Source organism: Stigmatopora argus, chromosome 6, assembly GCF_051989625.1.
Source record: "Stigmatopora argus isolate UIUO_Sarg chromosome 6, RoL_Sarg_1.0, whole genome shotgun sequence".
Taxonomy (NCBI): domain Eukaryota; kingdom Metazoa; phylum Chordata; class Actinopteri; order Syngnathiformes; family Syngnathidae; genus Stigmatopora; species Stigmatopora argus.
In genome coordinates, this window is record NC_135392.1 from 20,219,061 (window position 1) to 20,244,089 (window position 25,029).

The following is a 25,029-nucleotide window of genomic DNA, read 5'->3' on the forward strand; positions in this document are numbered from 1 at the left end:
AAACAGTGGTTTGATGAAATATTTTGGGTACATTTCACAAATAGCTGCGTGACAGGGATTATGACCTGATCGTGAACATTTACATAATGGAAAAATACATTAATTATATCAATACTTAATGGAGAAGATACCGTATACATAATGCATTAACTATAGCAACATTAAAGAATGGAAGAACACCTTTAAAAATAAAAAAAAGTGTTATACAACTACCAGCGCAACAAGTAGTCATAGAAATGGTCGAACTGTGGATCATTAAAAATTTTCCCCGTCATCAAATTTACATACATTCATTTTCTGTAGCACTTCTCACATTGGTTGTGTGGGTGCTGGAGCCTATCCCAACCAACTGTGGGCAGTAGGCGATAACACATTGTTTTCCCAATAAATAAATTTAAAAAAACTACTCACGAAAAGTATTATACATATTTTTTTATTTCATATTTGAATCTTGAAACTAATACGAATAAATAAATAAATTACTTTCCTTGTTATTCAGTTATGAAAGTAACTACATTCCCTTACATTATAAGAAAAGAGAATATAAAATATCATGATTTTTAAATAGTATTTTTATTCTGTGGTGCAAGAAAGATGAAACAACTTCCTCCTTATATTATAAGAAAATAATATAAAATATGATGATTTTAAAAATGATTTTTATTCTGTTGCGCAAGAAAGATGAAACAACTCCCTCCTTACAATATGAAAAGTAATGAATAATAAAACCTGCATAAATTTTGACGTGTCTTTATTTTTATGAAGATGCATTCAAACCATGAATTGCTCTGCTATAAGAAATAAATAAAATAATCAACTGAAGACATCATAACCATTGGCAAGCAGATGACTTTAAGCCTCACAAATTAAACGATGTAAATTTACCTCTAGTCATTTAAAAAATAAAAATAAAAGTCAAATGAATTTAACCCATTTTAAGCCAACTTAACAAGTTTTAGATTTTTGCAACATTTTCGTAACATTTGCATTAAAGAATTACGAGATGTTTTCAAATGAAGCGTACTGCATTCACCTTAAAATTAAGATAAGCCCTGGCCGTTTTTCAAATTAATTTATTTTTGGGACTCTCATCTCATCTAATTTTCTGAACCGCTTTATCCGCATTAGGGTCGCGGGGGTGCTGGAGCCTATCCCAGCTGACTCCGGGCCAGAGGCAAGGGACACCCTGAATCGGTGGCCAGCCGATCGCAGGGCACAAGAAGACGGACAACCATGCACACTCCAACCCATACCTAGGGGCAATTTAGAGTGTCCAATCAGCCTACCATGCATGTTTTTGGAATGTGAGAGGAAACCCACCAGGCTCAGGGAGAACATGCAAACTCCACACATGTGGACCTACCTGGATTTCAATCCAGGACCCCAGAGCTGTGAGTTTCCCATTGAAATGAACTAAAAAGAAATTAATTCGTTCCAACCCTCTGATAAAACACCAAAAACAGGATATTGGATTGGAAAAAAATGTTTTATTTCTTCTAATTTGCCATCTATTAACAAAGTACAGACGCTCCCCAACTTACGAACGCAATTGGTTCCGAGCGATTGTTCATAAGTTGAATTTGTTTGTAAGTTGATTCAGTGCTATATTTTGTATTATAATTTATGTTTAAGGCCGATATAAGTATATTGAAGGTTTATATAAGTGCATTTGTATGTTTAAGGCTTGTATAAGTAACACGCATTGGTTTGTACTGAAAAAAAACATTTAATAAAATGGAAAGAATATGTACAGTACTGTAGAGAGAGAGAGAGATTTATGTATTAGAAACTGGCCAAAAGAAGCGACCTAATGACAGTTGCACAGTTTTCTTCTTTTTTCCATCATAAATGATGCAGTAGCACTTTGCAAACTTTGTGCAACGTTCAATATTTGGGTCCTGCTGCTCGATCTTTCTGTTTATAGATGGTACTGACGGTCGAACGATTAAATGCCCGTGAAACGCTCACCACTCTCAAGCGCATCAAGCTTCGTTATTATTGCCACTCGTTTCAAATGAAATGGCGTGCCTCTTCCTTGCAACTCCCTCAATAGAAGCCTTTAGCTTTTTACCAACCATATTCAATATTGGATGCATGAGATATTTAATGATACAAATGAAAAAGGTTCTTTGCACACTGGAGATACATTCACGCACTTCCGCATTGCAACGAAGAAGAAGGTAGATGCTGGGTGAGCTGAGCTCTCACAGCGCCAGGCGTCGGTATTAGCGGCGGAAAGAAGTACTACTCCGAAAAAGGCGAAATACAAAATTGGACTTGCGAACATTTTTGGACTTAAACGCAATTTGCAGACATGTTCGTATGTACCGTTGTTCGTAAGTTGAATGTTCGTAAGTAGGGGAGCGTCTGTAACACATAACTAGTGGTTTAATATTACTAAAATGTGTTTAATAGAACTAAAATTAGACGGTTTTCGCAGAGGGTAGAGAGAGAGGGACATGGGGGGAGCGTTTGGAGACTTTTAGCACCGGTGAATCGTAATATAACATAAACAAATTTAAATGAACTTGGATTACGATGCAACCACACTCAAAAATAAATTTAATCTAACCTTACGCTAAACTTAATTCTAATTTTGTTTTACATTTTTATGCATTTCTTCTGGCCGGGTTGGCTCTATTTGCCCCGCCTCCACACTGACTTTCAGTCAATATCGAGGTTTTTTTTTAGTTTGTATTCCCTTCAAAATATTCCGAAAATGATGCACACAATAGGATAACACACGACCACTTGCCAACGAGAAGTAGTCTTGAATTAGCGATCGCGCCGCAAACGGGAGCTAACAGGCTAAGGGGGGGAAAAAAACAGACAAAAATGCAACGCTCCGCCCAGTGCTCGCAGAGACATTATGTTGGATCTAATCGATAAACATTCAATAACTTCGAATTAGAGGAAGCACACAGAGTCGGCCATGATGAGTTTTATCTAGCTTCAGCTGAAGGAGGGAGTCAGAGCAGCCAGCGCCAGGAGCGCATCTATCCTCCAGCCTGACTAGTTTGAACTCCCTGAATCCCCCCAACAGGTCGACCAGTTTTATTGACAAAGGTCATGTGACATAGGTACAAACTTTAGGCGGGAAACTGTGAACAAAGAAATGGGTGTGTCATGGTAGATGACGCGCCCCTAACTCATAGGTGTCACGGACGGAAATTTCCGCTAGCCCATGCAAAATTATATCCTAGTGACTACATTAAATAAACCTATTGACTAATAAAAAGCATAAGAATACATTCCATACTCCACACATTACAAAGAGGTACCGTATTTTCACGCCTATAAGGCGCGCATAAAAGTAAAAAATAGTCAAAACATTTCTCCAAAATAGACAGGGCGCCTTATAATGCAGAGCGCCCTTTGTGAGCGCCGAGCGCCACCAAGCGGCGCCGAGCGGGAGCGCTCGCGGGGGCGCCGAGCGGCTGGCGATAGCGCTGGCTACCGGAAGCAGCTTATTTCCGGGTTCCGGTGCGCAGTGACTGCTGGGAAATATAGTTCTTCCTCGCTACACCCACATGCTAAAAACATGTTTTAAAAAGGCAACGGAAGCAAAACTGAGTTCGGTTGTACTTTATTTAGACATTTTACAATTTACTCAAGTCATCACCTTCAAATCCCTCAATCTCCTCATCTTCTGTGTCAGAATTAAACAATTGCCCGAACGAGCCTTCCAAATAGCCGGGTCCCCCCCTCTCTTCATTTTCAGAGTCACCGTAATTTCCATGTGGCTCCTTAGAAATTATGCCGGCTTTGGCAAAAGCTCGAACAACCGTGCAAGCAGACACGTTCGCCCAGGCGGCAACGATCCATTGACAAATCGTAGCGTAAGAAGCCCGGCGCTGCCTGCCACTTTTCGTGAAGCTGTGTTCGCCAGCGATCATCAACTGCTCCCACGCCGCTCGTAACTTTGATTTGAAAGCCCGGTTGATGCCGATGTCCAGCGGCTGTAATTCTTTGGTCAAGCCTCCGGGAACTCTGAGTATACGTCACGTAAGCACGCATGGAGTCGGAAATCAAAACAGACGGCGAGCCGTCATATACGTCACGAGCGCCGCCGAGACTGGTTACGTCTTCCAAAGAGGAAAATGGACTTGGTGGCTGCTTGCCGTAGTTGCGAGACCTGTTGCAGGACAATATTGATCCATATATATTATATAGTTCGCTGTCTAGAATGAATGCTCTGTTGTCGCCAATCTAGCTGCTGGAGTTCTTTTGTCAATCCACCCGGAATGATGGCGAACATCGAATTAGTGTACCGTATTTTCACGACTATAAGGCGCACCGCATTATAAGGCGCACCCTCATTGAATGACACATTTTAATTTTTTTCCATGTACAGTGGTACCTCGTCATACGACCGTTCGTCATACGGAATGCTCGTCTTACGGGGGAAATTTCGATCGAATAATTCGCCCGTGATGCGGTCAAAGTTTCGTGATGCGACCAAGCCAGGTTGCCATGGCATTTTTTTTGGCATATCTTTCGTGTATAACAATATTTACGAGCACCGGATGAGCTATTCAGACCAGGAAACGCACAACGCGCATGCGCGGTGAAAAGAGGGCTTTCTGGGTAATGAAGTATACTCGTGCTCGCAAAAGTATCCCCGGTAGCAACTCTATCATAGGCGCCGTTCGATGGGACGCGAACACAGATGCTACAAGCTAAAAGGAGCCGCTAGCCAGCGCCCCTGTAGCTCCCATGAGAAATCCGACTCGGATCGCTGCCGCCTGTGCGACGAGGAAACAGAGTCGTCTGAACACTTATGGCTCCGCTGTCCGGCCTTAATGACCGAACGCTACCATCGCGGCTTGGGCAACTCCCTGGATGAACTTATCCGTGTTCCAGTGGCAGCCCTAGCGCTGCTGAGGGTAATCCTCAGGCGCCTGAGGTGAAAAAGAAGAAGAAGAAGAAGAAGAAGAAGAAGAAGAAGAAGAAGATGAGCAGCGGGGCGATCGCTGATAAGACTGCTTGCTGCTCGTTGGCAAGTGGTCGTGCGTTCTCCGATTGTGAGGACATTTGTGTGCATCATTTTCGGAATATTTTGAAGGGAATAGTACGACAGCAAACAGCCCATCGATAGCGAACGTGAGGGTGGAGTGTTTGTTCTGTTTACGAGTGCGTTGTGTGGAGAAAAAAAAAAAACGAAGCCCCTCTCCCCTCGGCGAAATCCGGCCAATTTTAGTTAGATTAAACACTTTATTTCTATTAAACCACTCGTTATTTATTACTTTGTCAATATATGGCGAATTATAAGAAATAAAACATTTTTTTCAATCCAATATCCTGTTTCTGGTGTTTTTTTCAGAGAGTTGGAACGAATTAAATTGTTTCCCATTCATTTCAATGGGAAACTTTACCTCGAGTTACGAGTAACTTGTCATACGAGCTCAGTCCCGGAACGGATTAAGCTCGTATCTCGAGGTACCACTGTATAAGGTGCACCGCTCCGCATTACACTGGTCTACCGCACCGCATTATACAGTAGAGACTGGGGTTATGTTATGCATCCACTAGATGGTGCTGCGGTAAAGGGAATGTCAAAAAAACAGTCAGATAGGTCAGCCAAACTTTATTAATAGATTACAAATCAGCTTTCTGACAACTCCATTCACTCCCAACATGCATAAACAAGTTTTTTTTATTTTCTCCGAGGTTAAAGTACAGTGGTACCTTGACATACGATCGTAATTCGTTCCGAGACTGAGATCGTATGACGAGCTTTTCGTAATTCGATAAATTAATTCAAAAAACAGACCACTCAGGTGAACATCCAGGGTACAGACATTGAAATCGTGGAGAATTTTAAGTACCTGGGTGTTCACCTCAACAACAAACTAGACTGGTCCACAAACACAGATGCCCTGTACAAAAGGGGCCTGAGCCGCCTCTACCTACTGAGGAGTCTACGGTCCTTTGGAGTGTGCAGGACACTGCTGAGGACTTTCTACGACACTGTGGTGGCCTCTGCAGTGTTTTATGCAGTGCTTTGTTGGGGATGCGGGAGCACGGAGAGGGACAGGAACAGGCTGAATAAGCTGGTCAGGAGGGCCAGCTCTGTTCTGGGCTGTCCTTTGGACTCTGTGGAGGAAGTGGGAGAGCGGAGGATGCTGAGCAGGATGATGTCCATCATGGACAGCACCTCCCACCCCCTGCATGAGTCTGTGGAGTCGCTCCGAAGCTCCTTTAGCAATAGACTGCGGCACCCTCATTGCAGGAAGGAGCGCTTCCGCAGATCCTTCCTCCCATCAGCTGTCAGGCTCTTTAACAAAAAAATGGCTGTGTTAAGACCTACCGTATGCATGCATGTACATTTATGTGTATGTATGTATGTATATATGTCCTAAGCAACACGCTTATTTAATTATATATTTATTCATGTATTTATTTCTTGACCTACTTATTACCTATCTATTACCTATCTATTTATGTCTAAAATGCCTTTGCCTATCCCTGCATCCTCACCCTCTTGCCACTGGAACAACGAAATTTCCCGAATACGGGATGAATAAAGTTATCCAATCCAATCCAATCCAACCACCAAAAATTTATGTGAAAAACGGCCAATGCAAGTCTCTTCCGTAGTTCTCAAATGACAAGAGTGGGTTAAAATTAGTTGAGGAATGTTTCAATAAGGCTGCTGTTTGTGCACATGTATTTAAGAGGCATTTAACAAAAAGAAAGAAAATGGATATTTTACTGGGTCAGCTCTGTGTTGTCCTGCATCTCATAAATGCTAATTTTTGCTGTGTTATAGTCCATTTGCTTTGATACTCTGTGTTAACCACTCTCGTGTGTACGTATGTACACACGTATATACCTCGACATACGATCGTAATCCGTTCCGAGACTGAGATCGTATGTCGAGGTTTTCGTAACTCGAGCGAACGTTTCCCATTGAAATGAATTGAAAACAAATTAATTTGTTCCAACTCTCTGAAAAAACACCAAAAACAGGATATTGGATTGGAAAAAATGTTGTATTTCTTCTAATTCGCCATCTCTTAACAAAGTAACACATAACTAGTGGTTTAATAGTAATAAAATGTGTTTAATCAAACTAAAATTGGGCGGATTTCGCCGACGGGAGAGAGAGACGCACAGCGGGGGGGGGGGTTCCGGTTATTTTCCACAACAACGCACTCGTAAACGGAACAAACAAATTTAAATTAACTTGGATTAATATATACAGACACTCAACTCACGTTTAATGTAACTTTACACAAAACTGAATTCTAATTTAGTTTTAATCTTCTTTTTTTTTAACCATCGTTCTGGCCGGGTTAGTTGTCACGCCTCCACCCCTCACGTTCGCTATCGATGGGCTGTTTGCTGTTGTACTACGTATTCCCTCCAAAATATTCCGAAAATGATGCACACAAATGTCCTCACAATAGGATAACGCACGACCACTTTCCAACGAGAAGTAGTCTTGTAGTATTAGCGATCACTCCGCTGCTCATAAGAACATCAGGGGCACAAAGGCATAGTTATAAGTTAGACAGTACAGTCAAAGGCCGCAGAACAACAAAGCAAAAGAGAGGGAGGGAGAGAGGGAGGGAGAGAGGGAGGGAGAGAGGGAGGGAGGGAGAGAGAGAGAGGGAGAGAGAGAGAGGGAGAGAGAGAGAGGGAGAGAGAGAGAGGGGGAGAGATTGGAGAGGGGGAGAGATTGGAGAGGGGGAGAGATTGGAGAGGGGGAGAGATTGGATAGAGGGAGAGATTGGATAGAGGGAGAGATTGGATAGAGGGAGAGATTGGATAGAGGGAGAGATTGGATAGAGGGAGAGATTGGATAGAGGGAGAGATTGGATAGAGGGAGAGATTGGATAGAGGGAGAGATTGGATAGAGGGAGAGATTGGATAGAGGGAGGGAGAGATTGGATAGAGGGAGGGAGAGATTGGATAGAGGGAGGGAGAGATTGGATAGAGGGAGGGAGAGATTGGATAGAGGGAGGGAGAGATTGGATAGAGGGAGGGAGAGATTGGATAGAGGGAGGGAGAGATTGGATAGAGGGAGGGAGAGATTGGATAGAGGGAGGGAGAGATTGGATAGAGGGAGGGAGAGATTGGATAGAGGGAGGGAGAGATTGGATAGAGGGAGGGAGAGATTGGATAGAGAGGGAGAGATTGGATAGAGAGGGAGAGATTGGATAGAGAGGGAGAGATTGGATAGAGAGGGAGAGATTGGATAGAGAGAGAGAGATTGGATAGAGAGAGAGAGAGAGAGATGGATAGAGAGAGAGAGATGGATAGAGAGAGAGAGAGAGAGAGAGAGAGAGAGAGATGGATAGAGAGAGAGAGAGATGGATAGAGAGAGAGAGAGAGATGGATAGAGAGGGAGAGAGATGGATAGAGCAGGGGTGTCCAAACTTTTTGCAAAGAGGGCCAGATTTGGTAAGGTGAAAATGTGTGGGGGCCGACTATTTAGCCTGACATTCTTTGAACCATTAACATTAAATACAAATTAACTTTTTGGGATTTTTTTTAATTACAAATGGCATACTTTTACTTTTACATTTTTTTTTACATTTAGGTTTTTACCGAAATCACAAACCACAAAAAATTAAGAAAACTATAAAGGATATCTAAGTTCATGTGAAACATTACATATTATTCACTATTATATGCTCACTGTAGGAAAAGTGCTGAAAACAAAACAATGATCACTGCATATTCAAACTGTGATTTTGACCATCACAAAAAAATTAATTAACTGAGATTTAAGAATTTATTCAACTCAGAGGACTTAACAAAGGTCTTGCCTGCACTAATGTGAAGGGTGATACTGGGATCTTGACTGCAGTATGTAGTCTATGTCTGGCTCAAGAGCAGTGGTTTTGATGCGCAAGACATCACGCAGGTGAGAGTCACTCAGTCTCGTCCTCATGCGGCTCTTGTTAATGTTCATAACGGAGAATGTCTTCTCGCACATGTATGTGGAGCCAAACAAGCTCAGCATTTTCTTAGCAAATGTCCGAATTGCTTGGAACCTGCCTTCATCCAGCTGGCGGTAGAAGTTGACAAGAGGGAGCTGTTGGTGCCGACTGCGATGCTCGGCGTCACACTGCAGCTCAATGAGCTCCAGTTGCAGGTGGTCTGGAGCGTCATCAGGGTCCACGGAGAAAGGAGAGGAAAAAAGCGTGATCTCCTTTTCAATAGCTGCAAAGTCCCGAAAGCGCTGCTGAAACTCCTCAACCAGAGATGAGATGTCTGCTGCATACTTTGTCATTTGCGCACTGATATTGATCTGTGGGAAACTGGTCACAATTTCCTGCAGCGACGGGAAATGTGCGGTATTGGGCTGCGCCTGTGACAGGTGTCTTTGGAAAAGTAGCAGCTTGGTCCGAAAGGCTTTGATGTGTGAATACAGTTGGCTTACCACTGCATTTTGCCCTTGAAGGCTTGTGTTCAGCGCATTCAGATGTCGCGTTATGTCAACTAAAAATCCCAAATCAGCCAGCCAAACAGGATCATTTAATTGTGGCATGGGTTGTCCCTTTTTAGTCAAGAATTGTCCAATTTCCTCCCTGAGAGAGAAGAAGCGCTGCAGCGCAGACCCCCGACTGAGCCACCTTACGTCGGTGTGATACAAAACATCTCCGTATTCAGCCTGGATGTCGAGAAGAAACTGTTGAAACTGGCGGTGGCACAGCGCTTTGGAGCGAATATAATTAATAGTCTTTATCACCGGTTTCATAACATTATCATATTTCATATATTTGGCACAGAGAACTTCTTGATGAATAATACAGTGGAGTTTAATAGCGCTGCCTCCTTCTTCGCTGACTTTGTTACAGACAAGGCTTGATAATCCACTCCGCTCGGCGGCCAGAGTGCGGCCACAGGGCTACTGCCATCTTCTGGTGAAATGAAAAATAGCTTTTTGTACACATGTATTTTATACTGTGGTCAACAGTGCTGGCGGGCCGCATATTATTGATTTCATGATAGAGGCCGCGGGCCGGTAAAAATTTGTCCACGGGCCGCAATTGGCCCGGGGGCCGGACTTTGGACATGTCTGGGATAGAGAGAGAGAGAGAGAGAGAGAGAGATGGATAGAGAGAGAGAGATGGATAGAGAGAGAGAGAGATGGATAGAGAGAGAGAGAGATAGAGAGAGAGAGAGAGAGAGAGAGAGAGAGAGAGAGAGAGAGAGAGATGGATAGAGAGAGAGAGATGGATAGAGAGAGAGAGATGGATAGAGAGAGAGAGAGAGATGGATAGAGATTGGATAGAGAGAGAGAGATGGATAGAGAGAGAGAGAGAGAGAGAGATGGATAGAGATTAGATAGAGAGAGAGAGAGATGGATAGAGATTAGTTAGAGAGAGAGAGATGGATAGAGATTAGATAGAGAGAGAGAGAGATGGATAGAGATTAGATAGAGAGAGAGAGAGATGGATAGAGATTAGATAGAGAGAGAGAGAGAGAGATGGATCGAGATTAGTTAGAGAGAGATGGATAGAGATTAGATAGAGAGAGAGAGAGAGAGAGAGAGAGAGAGAGAGAGAGAGAGAGAGATGGATAGAGATTAGATAGAGAGAGAGAGATGGATAGAGATTAGATAGAGAGAGAGAGAGATGGATAGAGATTAGATAGAGAGAGAGAGAGATGGATAGAGATTAGATAGAGAGAGAGAGATGGATAGAGATTAGATAGAGAGAGATGGATAGAGATTAGATAGAGAGAGAGAGAGATGGATAGAGATTAGATAGAGAGAGAGAGAGATGGATAGAGATTAGATAGAGAGAGAGAGAGATGGATAGAGATTAGATAGATATATGGAGGGAGGACATTTGTGTGCATCATTTTTTGAGAAGTACTATATACTCAAATCAATCAAAAGCCTTTATTGTCATCACACAGCTGTGCAAAACAAAATTGGTGGTGCTACTCCACAAAGCAAACATGCTGTAAAACACGAAAAACATAAGTGGACAGAGCTACTGCCACTGGCTGCCGCTTAAACGGCGCCATCATGAAGAAAGGGGTGTAAAAAAAAAAAAAAAAAAAAAAATCCGTTTTTTTTTTTTTACTGCGCGCCATAGGATTGCTGCTGCGCAGAGAAGACGAGAGTAGTGCGCAATTGCGCACGCGCGCAGCTTAGAGGGAACAGTGACGTGGAGTATTATATTACTTCTCGTTCGCTGCTCCTAAGAACATCAGCGGCACTGGCTCGCAATTCCCTCTTTGTAATGTTTCTGGTCGCAACTCTCTCTCATAGGCGCCGTTCAAAGCGGTTGCAACCAGAGCCATTACGACGAGGTAGTTGCGAGCCGGTCTTTATGAGCAGCGGAGCGATCGCTAATATGTACTACAAGACTATTACTCTTTGGCAAGTGGTCGTGGGTTATCCTATTGTGAGGACATTTGTGTGAATCATTTTCGGAATATTTTGAAGGGAATACGTAGTACAACAGCAAACAGCCCATCGATAGCGAACGTGAGGGTGGAGGCGTGGCAAACGGCCAACCTGGAAAACGAAGGTAACAAAAGATTACAACAAAATTAGAATTCAGTTTTGTGTAAAGTTACATTAAACGTGTATATATATATATATATATATATATATATACATATATATTTACACATACATACACACATACATACACACATACACACACACATACACACACACATACACACACACACATACACACACATATATACATACATACATGCATGCATACATACCCACACACCACACACACACACCACACACACACACATACACACACACCACATACACACACCACACACACCACAATCACCACACACACCACACACACACTCCACACACACTCCACACACACTCCACACACACTCCACACACACTCCACACAACCTCCACAGACACACCACACACCACACACATGATTCGGCGAAACGTCTGTTCCGCGAACTGTCCGTCGGCCAAACGTCCGTCGGACGAACGTCCGTCGGCCAAACGTCTTTCGGCGAATCGTCCGAGCACCACACACCACGCACACACCACGCACACTGATAGGTCTGTAAAACAGTTTAAGGAGCAGGTTAAGAAAGAGGGAGACTAATTTAAAAGAAATATGTTTATTACCAGACTGCAGGATGGGGAGAGAGCTCGAACAGCGTGATTGCTCACAGTCTGTTGTCCTTGCAACTCTCTCCGAATGACCAGTGAGTGAGTCTTATATACAGACAAAACAGACAGTTGTCGGCAGGACTTTGGACAGATACGTTTAGTCATTTGCAGGGCAAAGATTGATTGATCATTGTCAGACAGTTGAGTGTTTGTGTTGACATGTCAGCCATTCACAGGGATGACTACGATGCTGTTATACTTAAAAAAACTGATATAATATGAACAAGCAATTGCAAAGAGACTGTCTTATCTTACACACTTCACACTACACACACACACCACACACCACACACAGACACCCCCCCACCCCCCCCACACACACACACCATACGTATACATATAAATCAGTGGTGGACCATCAGGGCCTACAAGGCCTTCTCTGCTGGCCTAAAAAATATCTGAATCACAGACCGATGTTAATCATGTTTTGTCCATGAATACTTATTAAATAATTCCAAATTGTCAGCTTCTTTTCATTGCTTTTCATCTGCTGCCAGATGTGTGTTTTCATATTTAAGCATCTAACCAATCACATTTCAGCGATTATTTGTTGCCAGGGTCAGAAATCTTCCTTGAGGCCTTCACAATCAGTTCTGCATGCTCTGCTGCATAAAACAAGCGTCGATAAAACTGTTGCTTCAACCAATCAGATTTTGTGTTGGCGACACCAATGCCTTCTCGCAGGCGTAGGGATACGTCATCGCTTTCACCAACTATGATTGGCTAGTGATAGAATGTATATAATTAAAAATAATGACGTCTATTTTGATGTATACTTTCTAATTTCCGCCAATACTTTTTGATACGGTTAAATGAGTGGTTTGGCATGCCAAAACAAAACTAAGCGTACACAAGCCCCCCCTAGTGTTCTTACGTTAAATTGAAGCGGCCCGCCGCTGGTATATATATATATATATATATATATATATATGAATATATAAGTATGTATGTATATACATACATATTTATATATGTATGTATACACACCAAACAACCAAAAAACCAACACCAAAGAGGTCTGGAGGAGCTTGAGGACTATTTCGGGCCATGGAGGCAACAGCGAGAGAGACCCGGAGTCTGGCGGCAGGGAGTGGGCCAATGAACTGAATCAGTTCTTTAACAGATTCAGTCCTGCCCCCACTCCCCTGACCCCCCAGACCAGGAGCAACGCTCCCCCCTCGTTCTCCTCTTCCTCCCCCTCTTCCACCGGTCTCTGCATTACTGTCGATCAGGTGATAAAACAGCTAAAGAAGATCAAGGCAAGGAAGGCTACCGGTCCAGACGGCCTCAGCTCCAGACTACTGAGAGAGTCTGCTGATCAGCTTGGTATAGTGATTCTGCATATTTTCAACCTCAGCCTCAGTCTGCAGAAGGTCCCCACCTTGTGGAAAACTTCCTGTGTGGTCCCAGTTCCTAAGACTGCGTACCCCAGGGAGCCAAACCACTTCAGGCCGGTAGCATTAACCTCTCACCTGATCAAGACATTGGAGAGAATCATCCTCAATCACCTCAGCCCCCTGATGAATGCAGAGCTGGAGCCTCTGCAGTTCGCCTATCGTCCAGGTATTGGTGTGGAAGATGCTACCACCTACCTGATGCACAGGTCTCTTTCACACCTGGAGAACACGGGAAGCACGCTGAGAATGATGTTTTTTGACCTCTCCAGTGCGTTCAACACCATTCAGCCGGTCCTACTGAGAGGGAAACTGGAAGAGGCTGGAGTAAGGAACCACCTAGCCGCATGGATCATCGACTTCCTCACTGACAGACCACAATATGTGAGACTCCAGGACTGTATGTCTGATGTGGTAGCTTGCAGCACGGGGGCCCCACAAGGCACAGTGCTCTCCCCACTCCTCTTCTCCCTCTACACATCGGATTTCCAACATAATACAGACACCTGCCACCTCCAGAAGTTCTCTGACGACACCGCTATTATTGGACGAGTGACGGACGGGAACGACCTGGAGTACAGGGAAGTCATCACAGCCTTTGTTGACTGGTGTAGGCAAAACCACCTCTACATCAACACTAGTAAGACAAAGGAAATGGTCATCGATTTTCGGAGGGATCCTCAACAGACCACTCAGGTGAACATCCAGGGTACAGACATTGAAATCGTGGAGAATTTTAAGTACCTGGGTGTTCACCTCAACAACAAACTAGATTGGTCCACAAACATAGATGCCCTGTACAAAAGGGGCCAGAGCCGCCTCTACCTACTGAGGAGTCTACGTTCCTTTGGAGTGTGCAGGACACTGCTGAGGACTTTCTACGACACTGTGGTGGCATCTACAGTGTTTTATGCAGTGCTCTGTTGGGGATGCGGGAGCACGGAGAGGGACAGGAACAGGCTGAATAAGCTGGTCAGGAGGGCCAGCTCTGTTCTGGGCTGTCCTCTGGACTCTGTGGAGGAAGTGGGAGAGCGGAGAATGCTGACCAGGATGATGTCCATCATGGACACCCACCCCCTGCATGAGTCTGTGGAGTCCCTCCAAAGCTCCTTTAGCAATAGACTGCGGCACCCTCATTGCAGGAAGGAGCGCTTCCGCAGATCCTTCCTCCCATCAGCTGTCAGGCTCTTTAACAAAAAAATGGCTGAGTGTTGAGACCTACCGTATGCATGCATGTATATTTATGTGTATGTATGTATATGTGCTAAGCAACACGCTTATTTATTTATATATTTATTCATGTATTTATTTATTAACTTACTTTTACCTATCTATTTATGTCTAAAATGCCTTTCCTATTCCTGCATCCTCACCCTCTTGCTACTGTGACAACTAAATTTCCCGAATACGGGATGAATAAAGTTATCCAATCCAATGTATATACATATATATATGTATATATATATACATATATATATATATATACACATATACATATACATATACCAGCGGCTGGCCGCTTCGGAGTTGTCTAACCTTTCTTAATGACGTCTAGCTTTTCTTGAAAAGTCCTTCTTGAAAATGGCTTTGACAGTAAATCTGCAAACAAATCAATTTCTTCTCCTTCAGCCATTGCGGGTTGACCAAACCGCTATTAAATCAACACAACAATAATATATTTGCTTGTGCAGCTCGCTCCAGATACAGTTTAGTAGCTCTGGCTAGTCCACTTTATCACTAGCCAATCATAGTTGGTGAAAGTGATGACGTATCCCTACGCCTGTGAGAAGGCCTTAGAGTCGCCAACTCGAAATCTGATTGGTGAAAGCAACAGCCTTTATCGACGCTTGTTTTAGGCAGCAGAGCCTGCAGAACTGATTGTGAAGGCCTCAAGGCAGATTTCTTTCGGCCAGCAGAGAAGGCCTTGCAGGCCCTGACGGTCCACCACCGATATATATATATATATATATATATATATATATATATATATATATATATATATATATATATATATATGTGTGTATATATATATATATATATATATATATATATGTATATATATACAGTGGTACCTCGTCATACGACCGTTCGTCATACGGAATGCTCGTCTTACGGGGGAAATTTCGATCGAATAATTCGCCCGTGATGCGGTCAAAGTTTCGTGATGCGACCAAGCCAGGTTGCCATGGCATTTTTTTTGGCATATCTTTCGTGTATAACAATATTTACGAGCACCGGATGAGCTATTCAGACCAGGAAACGCACAACGCGCATGCGCGGTGAAAAGAGGGCTTTCTGGGTAATGAAGTATACTCGTGCGCACAACGCCGACAGGCAATGGCACTAGGCGCCGTTCGAGGGGATGCGAACACAGATGCTACAAGCTAAAAGGAGCCGCTAGCCAGCGGCACCGAAGCTCCCATGCGAATCCAACAAAACCACCCAGAGCTGCCACCCAGGAACGTGGCGCCCTACGTTTTTCATCCAGCCGGAGATATTCGCACTGCCCCACACCTCCGGCTACCCCCTGGATGAACTAATCCGCGTTCCAGTGACAGCTCTAGCGCTGCTGAGGGTAATCCTCAAGCGCCTGAGGTGGCCCAACAACAACAACAACATGAGCAGCGGCGCGATCGCTGATAAAAGACTGCTGCTCGTCGTGCGTTATTCGATTGTGAGGACATTTGTGTGCATCATTTTTGGAATATTTTGAAGGGAATAGTACGACAGCAAACAGCCCATCGATAGCGAACGTGAGGGTGGAGTGTTTGTTCCGTTTACGAGTGCGTTTTGTGGAAGAAAAAAAACGAAGCCCCCCGCCCCTTTTGTGCCCCTCTCCCCTCGGCGAAATCTGCCCAATTTTAGTTAGATTAAACACTTTATTTCTATTAAACCACTCGTTATTTATTACTTTGTCAATATATGGCGAATTATAAGAAATAAAACTTTTTTTTCAATCCAATATCCTGTTTCTGGTGTTTTTTTCAGAGAGTTGGAACGAATTAATTTGTTTCCCATTCATTTCAATGGGAAACTTTACCTCGAGTTACGAGTAACTTGTCATACGAGCTCAGTCACGGAACGGATTAAGCTCGTATCTCGAGGTACCACTGTATATATATATATATATATATATATATATATATATATATATATATATATATAAATAAATAAACATTGTTTGATTTTTAAAGAATTTCATTCAAAATTAAAATGAAAAATAAGTACTTGACCACCTACAAACAAGCAAGATTTCTGGCTGTCAAAGAGGTCTAACTTCTAACAGGGTCTCCACTCGTCACCTGTATTAATAGCATCTGTTTTAACTCATTATCAGTATAAAAGGCACCTGTCCACAAACTCAGTCTCTCACACTCCAAACTCCACTATGGCCAAGACCAAAGAGCTGTCGAAGGACACCAGAGACAAAATTGTAGCCACCAGGCTGGGAAGATTGAATCTGCAATAGGTAAAACGCTTGGTGTAAAGAAATCAACTGTGGGAGCAATTATTGGAAAATGGAAGACATACAAGACCACTGATAATCTCCCTCGATCTGGGGCTCCATGCAAGATCTCACCCTGTGGCGTCATAATGATAACAAAAACAGTGAGCAAAAATCCCAGAACAGTACGGGGGGACCTAGTGAATGACCTACAGAGAGCTGGGACCACAGTAACAAAGGCTGCTATCAGTAACACAATGCGCCGCCAAGGACTCAAATCCTGCACTGCCAGACGTGTCCCCCTGCTGAAGCCAGTACACATCGAGGCCCGTCTGCGGTTCGCCAGAGAGCATTTGGATGATCCAGAAGAGGACTGGGAGAATCTGTTATGGTCAGATGAAACCAAAATAGAACTTTTTGGTAGAAACACAGGTTCTCGTGTTTGGAGGAGAAAGAATACTGAATTGCATCCAAAGAACACCATACCCCCTGTGAAGCATGGGGGTGGAAACATCATGCTTTGGGGCTGTGTTCTCGTGTTTGGAGGAGAAAGAATACTGAATTGCATCCGAAGCACACCATACCTACTGTGAAGCATGGAGGTGGAAACATCATGCGTTGGGGCTGTTTTTCTGCAAAGGGACCAGGAGGACTGATCTGTGTAAAGGAAAGAATGAATGGGGCCATGTATCGAGTGATTTTGAGTGAAAATCTTCCATCAGCAAAGACATTGACGATGAGACATGGCCGGGTCTTTCAGCATGACAATGATCCCAAACACACCGCCTGGGCAACAAAGGAGTGGCTTCGTAAGAAGCATTTAAAGGTCCTGGAGGGGCCTAGCCAGTCTCCAGATCTCAACCCCATAGAAAATCTGTGGAGGGAGTTGAAAGTCTGTGTTGCCCAACGACATCCCCAAAACAGCACTGCTCTAGAGATCTGCATGGAGGAATGGGCCAAAATACCAGCAACAGTGTGTGTAAAGCTTATGAAGAGTTACAGAAAACGTTTGGCCTCCGTTATTGCCAGCAAAGGGTACATAACAAAGTATTGAGATGAAATTTTGGTATTGGCCAAATACTTATTTTCCACCATGATTTACATATAAATTCTTTAATAACCAAACAATGTGATTTTCTGGTTTTTTTCCACATACAGGGTCTCATGGTTGAGGTTTACCCATATTGACAATTCCAGGCCTCTCTAATCTTTTCAAGTAGGATCACAATTGGTGGTTGACTAAATACTTATTTGCCCCACTGTACATGTCAACCTCGGCTAAATCTTCCCCTTATTAATGATTGCAATTCCCCTTATTAAGCGAGAAAACCCGTACAAATGCAACACGGTACATATTTATACATACACACACATGGGGCACACACATTTATTCATTCATTCATTTTTTGAACCGGTTAACCCTCACTATAAAAGTCTAAAATGTACTACCAAGTAGACGGCTTTCTGACACGCACGGGTCAAAGGGGAATGCACGTGTGCATATTATGTCCTGTCCACCTCAGCTAAATGCTCCTCTTATTAATTATTGCAATTCCCCTTATTAAGCGATAAAAAAATGTAGTATTGCAATGCGGCACATATTTACACACATGAGCCACATAGTTACTCACATAGGGCAGTCTAAAATTTACTGCAAAGCGCACGGCTTTCTGACGCCGCCGCGTCATAGGGAAATGCGCATGCGCATATCACGCTACATTTTGTATGCTTGTTATTCATTTTAAGACACTAATAAATGTATTATATTTTCTCTCATTTTTGTGTGTTTCTCACATCTTTCATACAAATTTGGGACACTTTGACCAATTTTAAAGGGTTTAGTTGGTAGTTGTGTGTGGACCGTGGAACGAATTAGAGATTTTTCATATAAAGCACTGCTCTACTTACGAAATTTTCAAGTTACATCAAAAGTTCTGTAACCAATTAATTTCGTAAGTAGAGGTACGGTTGTAATTTCCTGTTTTGTCTCCGTTTATTACACTGTTCAATTTTTTTTGCTTCTAAGATTATTGACTTGGATATGAAAAGAAACAGGAACAGAGAAGCATTAAATGCTCTGAAGAATGATCTGCATTCAGGTTCGTAACCTCTTAGATTTAAAAGTTGATTTTACGAGTAGTTGAACTGATTTCAAAGCGGGATTCCTGTTACTTGCAGAAAAGGTAAAGGTTTGCTTAGGACAGATGTTCATCAAATTCCAAAAGTCCAAGATGCAAGAAATGATTCAGGAAGGTAAGATGTTTTTAGGCATTTGTATGTCGACTGTATGTTGAACTGACTTTCTCCCAAATGGATTGACATATTAAATTTTTGCCTGAAATAATTTTTCTTATCTGTAGACCAGGAACAACTGGACACCGAAATAAATGACCTTCACAAAGGACTAAAAGTGAAAGTCAATCGCTTAAATGAAATGCAAGGTAATAAAAGCTTTATGCAATTTGTTTTACAGTGATATACCACAAAATTAGAATTTCATGAAAAAAAACTACAATGAAGTGGCATTTAAAAAATGTAAATACAGAGTTCCCTCGCCATTTTGCAGTTCGACTTTCGCACCCTCGGTGCATCTCGGATTTTTTTATTAATAGGTAATTACAGTACTAATAAGTACTAGCCTGCAAAACGTTTATCGGTATGCCTACAAAAAATGTACAGTACCGGTATGCCTCAGACAGTACGGCTAGGATATGTTAGAAAATGTTAATGTACAGTGTACAGTACGTCAAAAACATTTGCTAAAACATGTAAATACTAGCCTACAAAACATTTACCAGTAGGCCCACAAAAAATTGTAAATGTGACATTGTTACGTATACGCTATAGTGTGTGTGTATCTACGTATGTATGTATTTGCGTTGATGCTCCGTGTTAGCCTTGATTGCTGAAATGCTAAAAACACGTTTCCTCATTATCCTCTGCTTCTCCTGAGCATTGTTCTGGCGTGACCGGACGTTTCGCCAAACGGACGTTTCACCAAAACGGGATTCGCGCGCTCGCCCCGCCCCCGGATCGTGTGTGTACATGTTCTTCAACCTCGGCCCGCGGGCCATATACGGCCTGTTATAGATAACATTCATTTAGGCATAACAAGGGCATTTATTCACGCCCAAACACACGCAGAACAGTACGTGACAGAAGAAATAGAAACTTACACCAGCATAGAAAACGTTGAGATTAATCTTTGAATTAAGGTTCTCAGCAAATAATTTTGAATATATATTTCCTAAAATAATGGGAAATAAGGTTCTCAGCAAATCATTTTGAATATATATTTCCTAAAATAATGGGAAATTATTTAAAATTAAAATATTGTTCTTATTGGCACACATCACTAGAACTAAAAGTGAGATGCTATTTGACCGGTCTTTTCTCTAACCTATCATAAATTTCATCCAACATATATTAATTGTAACTTTTTGTAAACTGTGTGTGTGAAAAAATTAGTGTTTAATTTATTATTTTATTATCAAATAAAAGTGGGGATGTTTCGCATTTTTTGTTTTTTCTCAGTGCCATGCACGTAGCTCCAAGCAAAAGACTCTAAATCTCAGGCTAGTGTGTATGTGTACATATACTGTACGTGTGCCCCTTTGTGTGTTTGCCTGGCCATGCATTTAGGGGAAGTTTTGCATGTTTACCATTCCTTTCAGCTTTAGTCGTCTTGCCAAGTGGTTTAGGTTGTTTTTACCAGTGCTGTGGGTCAGCAAGGGTCACCAAAAGGATTATTGTAGTTGAGTGACAAATGGATCACAAAACACATTCACTGAACACGTAAACAACATGAATAAGACTATATAAGTCAACTGACACAAAATCCGTCAGGCAAAGAATATTGATCTTTATTTATCCTCTGGATGCAAGTTAATAGGACATGATTCAGGCAAGGAGTAAATAGACATGATTCAAATGAATTAGTCAAGAGCCAGTACAAAGATAATCATTCTACTTATTTTTAATATTAAACACTATCAATAAGATGACATTCAAAAAATTATTTTATTTAAAAGAAGACAAAGCAAATTCACAGATGGTGTTTTTATTAAAGCAGTAAAAAACGTACAAATTATGTACAAAAATTACAAATACAATACAAACTTACAAATTATGTACAAAGGGAATTCACAGATGGCAGTTTTTATTAAAACAGTAAAACTTACAAATTACGCGCAATGGCTTCTAGGTACTGTAGTTTGTTAGGAAATCGATCCAGGTTTTCATGGTCATCTGTGAGCTTTTTCAACCGTTCATTAGCAGCTGCGTATGACTTTTTGGTCTGTCTGGGCATAATACCGCCAAAAGCCTGTTGTATTCGTATTTCTCAATCTCTTTGCTCTAATTTGAGTTTGTTTATCAGACGAGATAAATTTGGATGGACAACTGACATTCTACATTGAAATGTGCGGTGCCTAACCTTCAACAGATTTATTAGTGCGTGGTATTCCCAGCAAGGTCTTTCCTCTAACGTTCCATAAGGGGATAGCAAAACATGGACAGCGTCGCCTTCCCCTTATATCAGTACCTAGCCAAGTAGTCTCAAAGTACGTGAGAAATTCTGCTATTACTTCCTCTGTTTCCTCGTCTAGTGAAGCCATTAATGCAGGGGTCACCAAACTACGGCCCGCGGGCCAGATACGGATTTTTTTCCCTATTTGGCCTTGAAGACTGGGACGTTTTAATCTTGTGTTTGGTTCATTGCACCCCTGCTGAGCCCACAAATCATCCCAGTGAAGCGGGGCTTCGCATTGCTTCTTTGGTGACACGTGCGGGGAGAGTGTTTCCCTTTGATGCATCCGGGCACGTCCACCGTTGCATGCACGAGCAGTGTTACCGAGACATCTGGACGATCGCAGGTGAGGGCGGAGCCCTGGGACCATCGCGGACTATTCAAGCATATTAAAACTGCAACCTGTTTGAGAACGGAATAATGGCGAAAAATATGGTGAGAGAAAAATTGATTCAGAATGCAGGGTATTTAACCTGGAGTGGACAAACGATTATTTTTTTGTTCAATGCAAAGAAAAGGCTGTTTGTCTCATTTGTCAAGAGACGGTGGCGGTATTCAAAGAATACAATCTTTGCCGACACTATGAATCCTGTCACAAAGACAAGTACGATAGATTGCTAGGCCAAATACGAGCAGACAAACTCTCAAAGCGAAAAAGTGGACTACTATCTCAGCAGAACCAGGCATCCGTTCGGGCCAGCTTTTGGGTTGCTAAATTGATAGCAAGCAGCGGTAAGCCTTTCACTGACGGAGAGTTTGTTAAGAAATGTATGGATACTGTCGCGGAGGAGGTGTGTCCCGAGAAGAAAGATGCATTTAATGCCGTAAGTCTGTCGGTGAGTACAATGACCAGACGCGTTGAAGAAATCGGGAGTAATGTATATGCCCAGCTGCAGCAGAAGACGAAATAATTTGACTTTTTTTCATTAGCACTGGATGAAAGCACGGACGTGCAAGACACAGAGCAACTGCTCATTTTTATTCGTGGAGTTAGCGCAAACTTTGAGATTTGCGAGGATCTGGCAGCCCTCCAAAGTCTCAAAGGGACTACAACGGGAGAGGATATTTTTGACAAAGTGTGCCAAACCATGGAGAAGTTGGACCTGGACTGGTCAAAGCTAGCTAGCATCACGACTGACGGGGCTCCTAGCATGGTGGCCGAAACTCGCGGTCTAATAATGGGACGCATGAACCGGGAGTTGGAAAAAAGGGGTCTCACCGCCCCGCTAGGAGTCCACTGCCAAATTCACCAGCAAGCACTGTGCTGCAAAATGTTGACGTGGGATTCTGTAATGACGGTTGTGGTGTCGTGCATAAACTTCAGATCAAAGGGAGAAGATTGTGCATGGCACAACAGAAAGTTAATGTTCCATGGCTTTTTTTTCTATGAAGAACCCAGAGAGAGTTATTTAGTTATTATTTATTTCATAAATAGTGTTATTTATTTCCTGTTTTTTCTGTGAAGAACTCAGAGAGGGTTATTTAGTTATTATTTATTTCATTAATAGTGTTATTATATGTTTCCTGACTTTTTTTCTGTAAAGAACCTGGAAAGGGTTATTTGGTTATGTGTGGCTTTCTGGAAAACAATAAAAAAAAATTAAGCTCCCCTACGATCGTCACACTTTTTCTGTTACAAACTGACACCGGCCCCCCATCAGAGAAGAGAAAAGTTATGTGGCCCTCACAGGAAAAAGTTTGGGGACCCCTGCATTAATGCATCAAATGCTTCTGACATCATCCCTTGGGACGAACGCCAGTGCTGAAAGTTTTTTTATTACGAAAGTATTCATTGGGTCACTAAACCAATTTTGTAGGCTACATGACTGAATTTTTCTCCAAAGGCATTGACCGAAGTGGAAAAAGCATCCAGATGTGTGAGAGTTTGGAAAATGCTTTTTTAATACTACTTATTGCAGCCTTTTCAAAATCAACAGTTATAGAACTAGGCTCCATAACAGGGCTTTCTTTAATCTTAGAAAATATCATATCATACGTTCTTTGAGTTTTAGATTTTGTGATGCAGTATACCAGTGCAACGGTATGATTTTCTCCAAGGAGAGGATGGATGGTATACAGATGATGGTTGGAAGGTGCACTGTCGAACGTACCGTCACAAAAGTGCATACTTTTTGCCAATAAATTGAGATTGGTGTCAGTTGCCATCAAAACGAAATCTACCTCTTCGAATAAAACAAATCTCTCCCCTCTTAACGAAACCCTTAGTTCGTCTGTTATTTTGTTGCCATTTGTGAATGCCCTTTGCCTTCTAATCATTCTGCCAAGACTTTCATTTTTGGGAAGAGATCCCCTTGACACTAAGGGAAAATTAGATGTGCAAGTCTGAATTATATTACTCGTAATCTCTTCAGTAGTGGAGGCTCGCTCCATCTTCTGTACTGTCTTGAGAACCCGACCCCTGCTGGTATTTCGTTGGTAAGAATGTTGCAGTGGAACACCTGATAGAACATCATTCACTGTCCTAAGTCGCCCTCCACATCTTCCTCTTTCTTCACATCTCCAATAGGTAATGCCTGTTTTTTTGTCGTTTTTGTCAACTATATAAGCATACCCATTTTGGAGCAACTTCCTCCCACCACGCTTGGTGACAGTGAACTCCATGGCCTGTAAGAAAATATAATTTTTGATACACACACATATATACCGTATTTTCACGACAATTCGGCGCATCGTATTTTAAGCCGCAGGGTCAGTAACGAGTGCTATTTCTGTATTTCAGACACACAAAGCACGCACCGTTTCATTAGACGCATATATATTATATATGGATGAACATCGAAACGCAATAGCGCTGGCTACCGGAAGCAGCCTATTTCCGGGTTCCGGTGCCCAGTGACTGCTGGGAAATATAGTTCTTGCACGCTACACCCACACGTTAAAAACACGTTTTAAAAGGGCAACGAAAGCAAAACTGAGTTCGGTTGTACTTTATTTAGACATTTTACAACTCACTCACGTCATCATCACCCACAAATCCCTCAAAGTCCTCATTTTCTGTGTCCGAATTAAACAATTGCCCAAACGAGCCTTCCAAAAAGCCGGGTCCCCTCTCTTCGTTCTCAGAGTCACCGTCATTTCCATGTGGCTCCTTAGAAATGATGCCGGCTTTGGCAAAAGCTCGAACAACCGTGCAAGCAGACACGTTCGCCCAGGCGGCCACAATCCATTCACAAATCGTAGCGTAAGAAGCCCGGCGCTGCCTGCCACTTTTCGTGAAGCCAGGCATGGCATATATATTATTTATGGGTGATTATTGAACCGTAATAGCGCTATATATATATATATATATATATATATATATATACATATATATATATATATATATATATATATATATATATATATATATACATATATATATATATATATATATATATATATATATATATATATATATATACTAAGGGAAAATTAGATGTGCAAGTCTGAATTATACTACTCGTAATCTCTTCAGTAGTGGAGGCTCGCTCCTTCATCTTCTGTACTGTCTTATATATATATATATATA

The 25,029-nt window shown here is 42.2% G+C and overlaps 1 protein-coding gene across 5 annotated transcripts in view; it reads left to right on the forward strand.

The window, feature by feature from the left end:
* Positions 1 to 25,029, forward strand: part of pdrg1 (p53 and DNA-damage regulated 1) — a 44,818-nt gene that overhangs the window by 1,128 nt on the left and 18,661 nt on the right. For all 5 annotated transcript variants that reach the window (XM_077601993.1, XM_077601990.1, XM_077601991.1 and 2 more), the window contains 3 exons: positions 18,999 to 19,071; positions 19,151 to 19,225; positions 19,333 to 19,413. In XM_077601993.1, the coding sequence (XP_077458119.1) occupies positions 18,999 to 19,071; positions 19,151 to 19,225; positions 19,333 to 19,413 (229 nt within the window). The remainder of the gene's footprint in view (positions 1 to 18,998; positions 19,072 to 19,150; positions 19,226 to 19,332; positions 19,414 to 25,029) is intronic.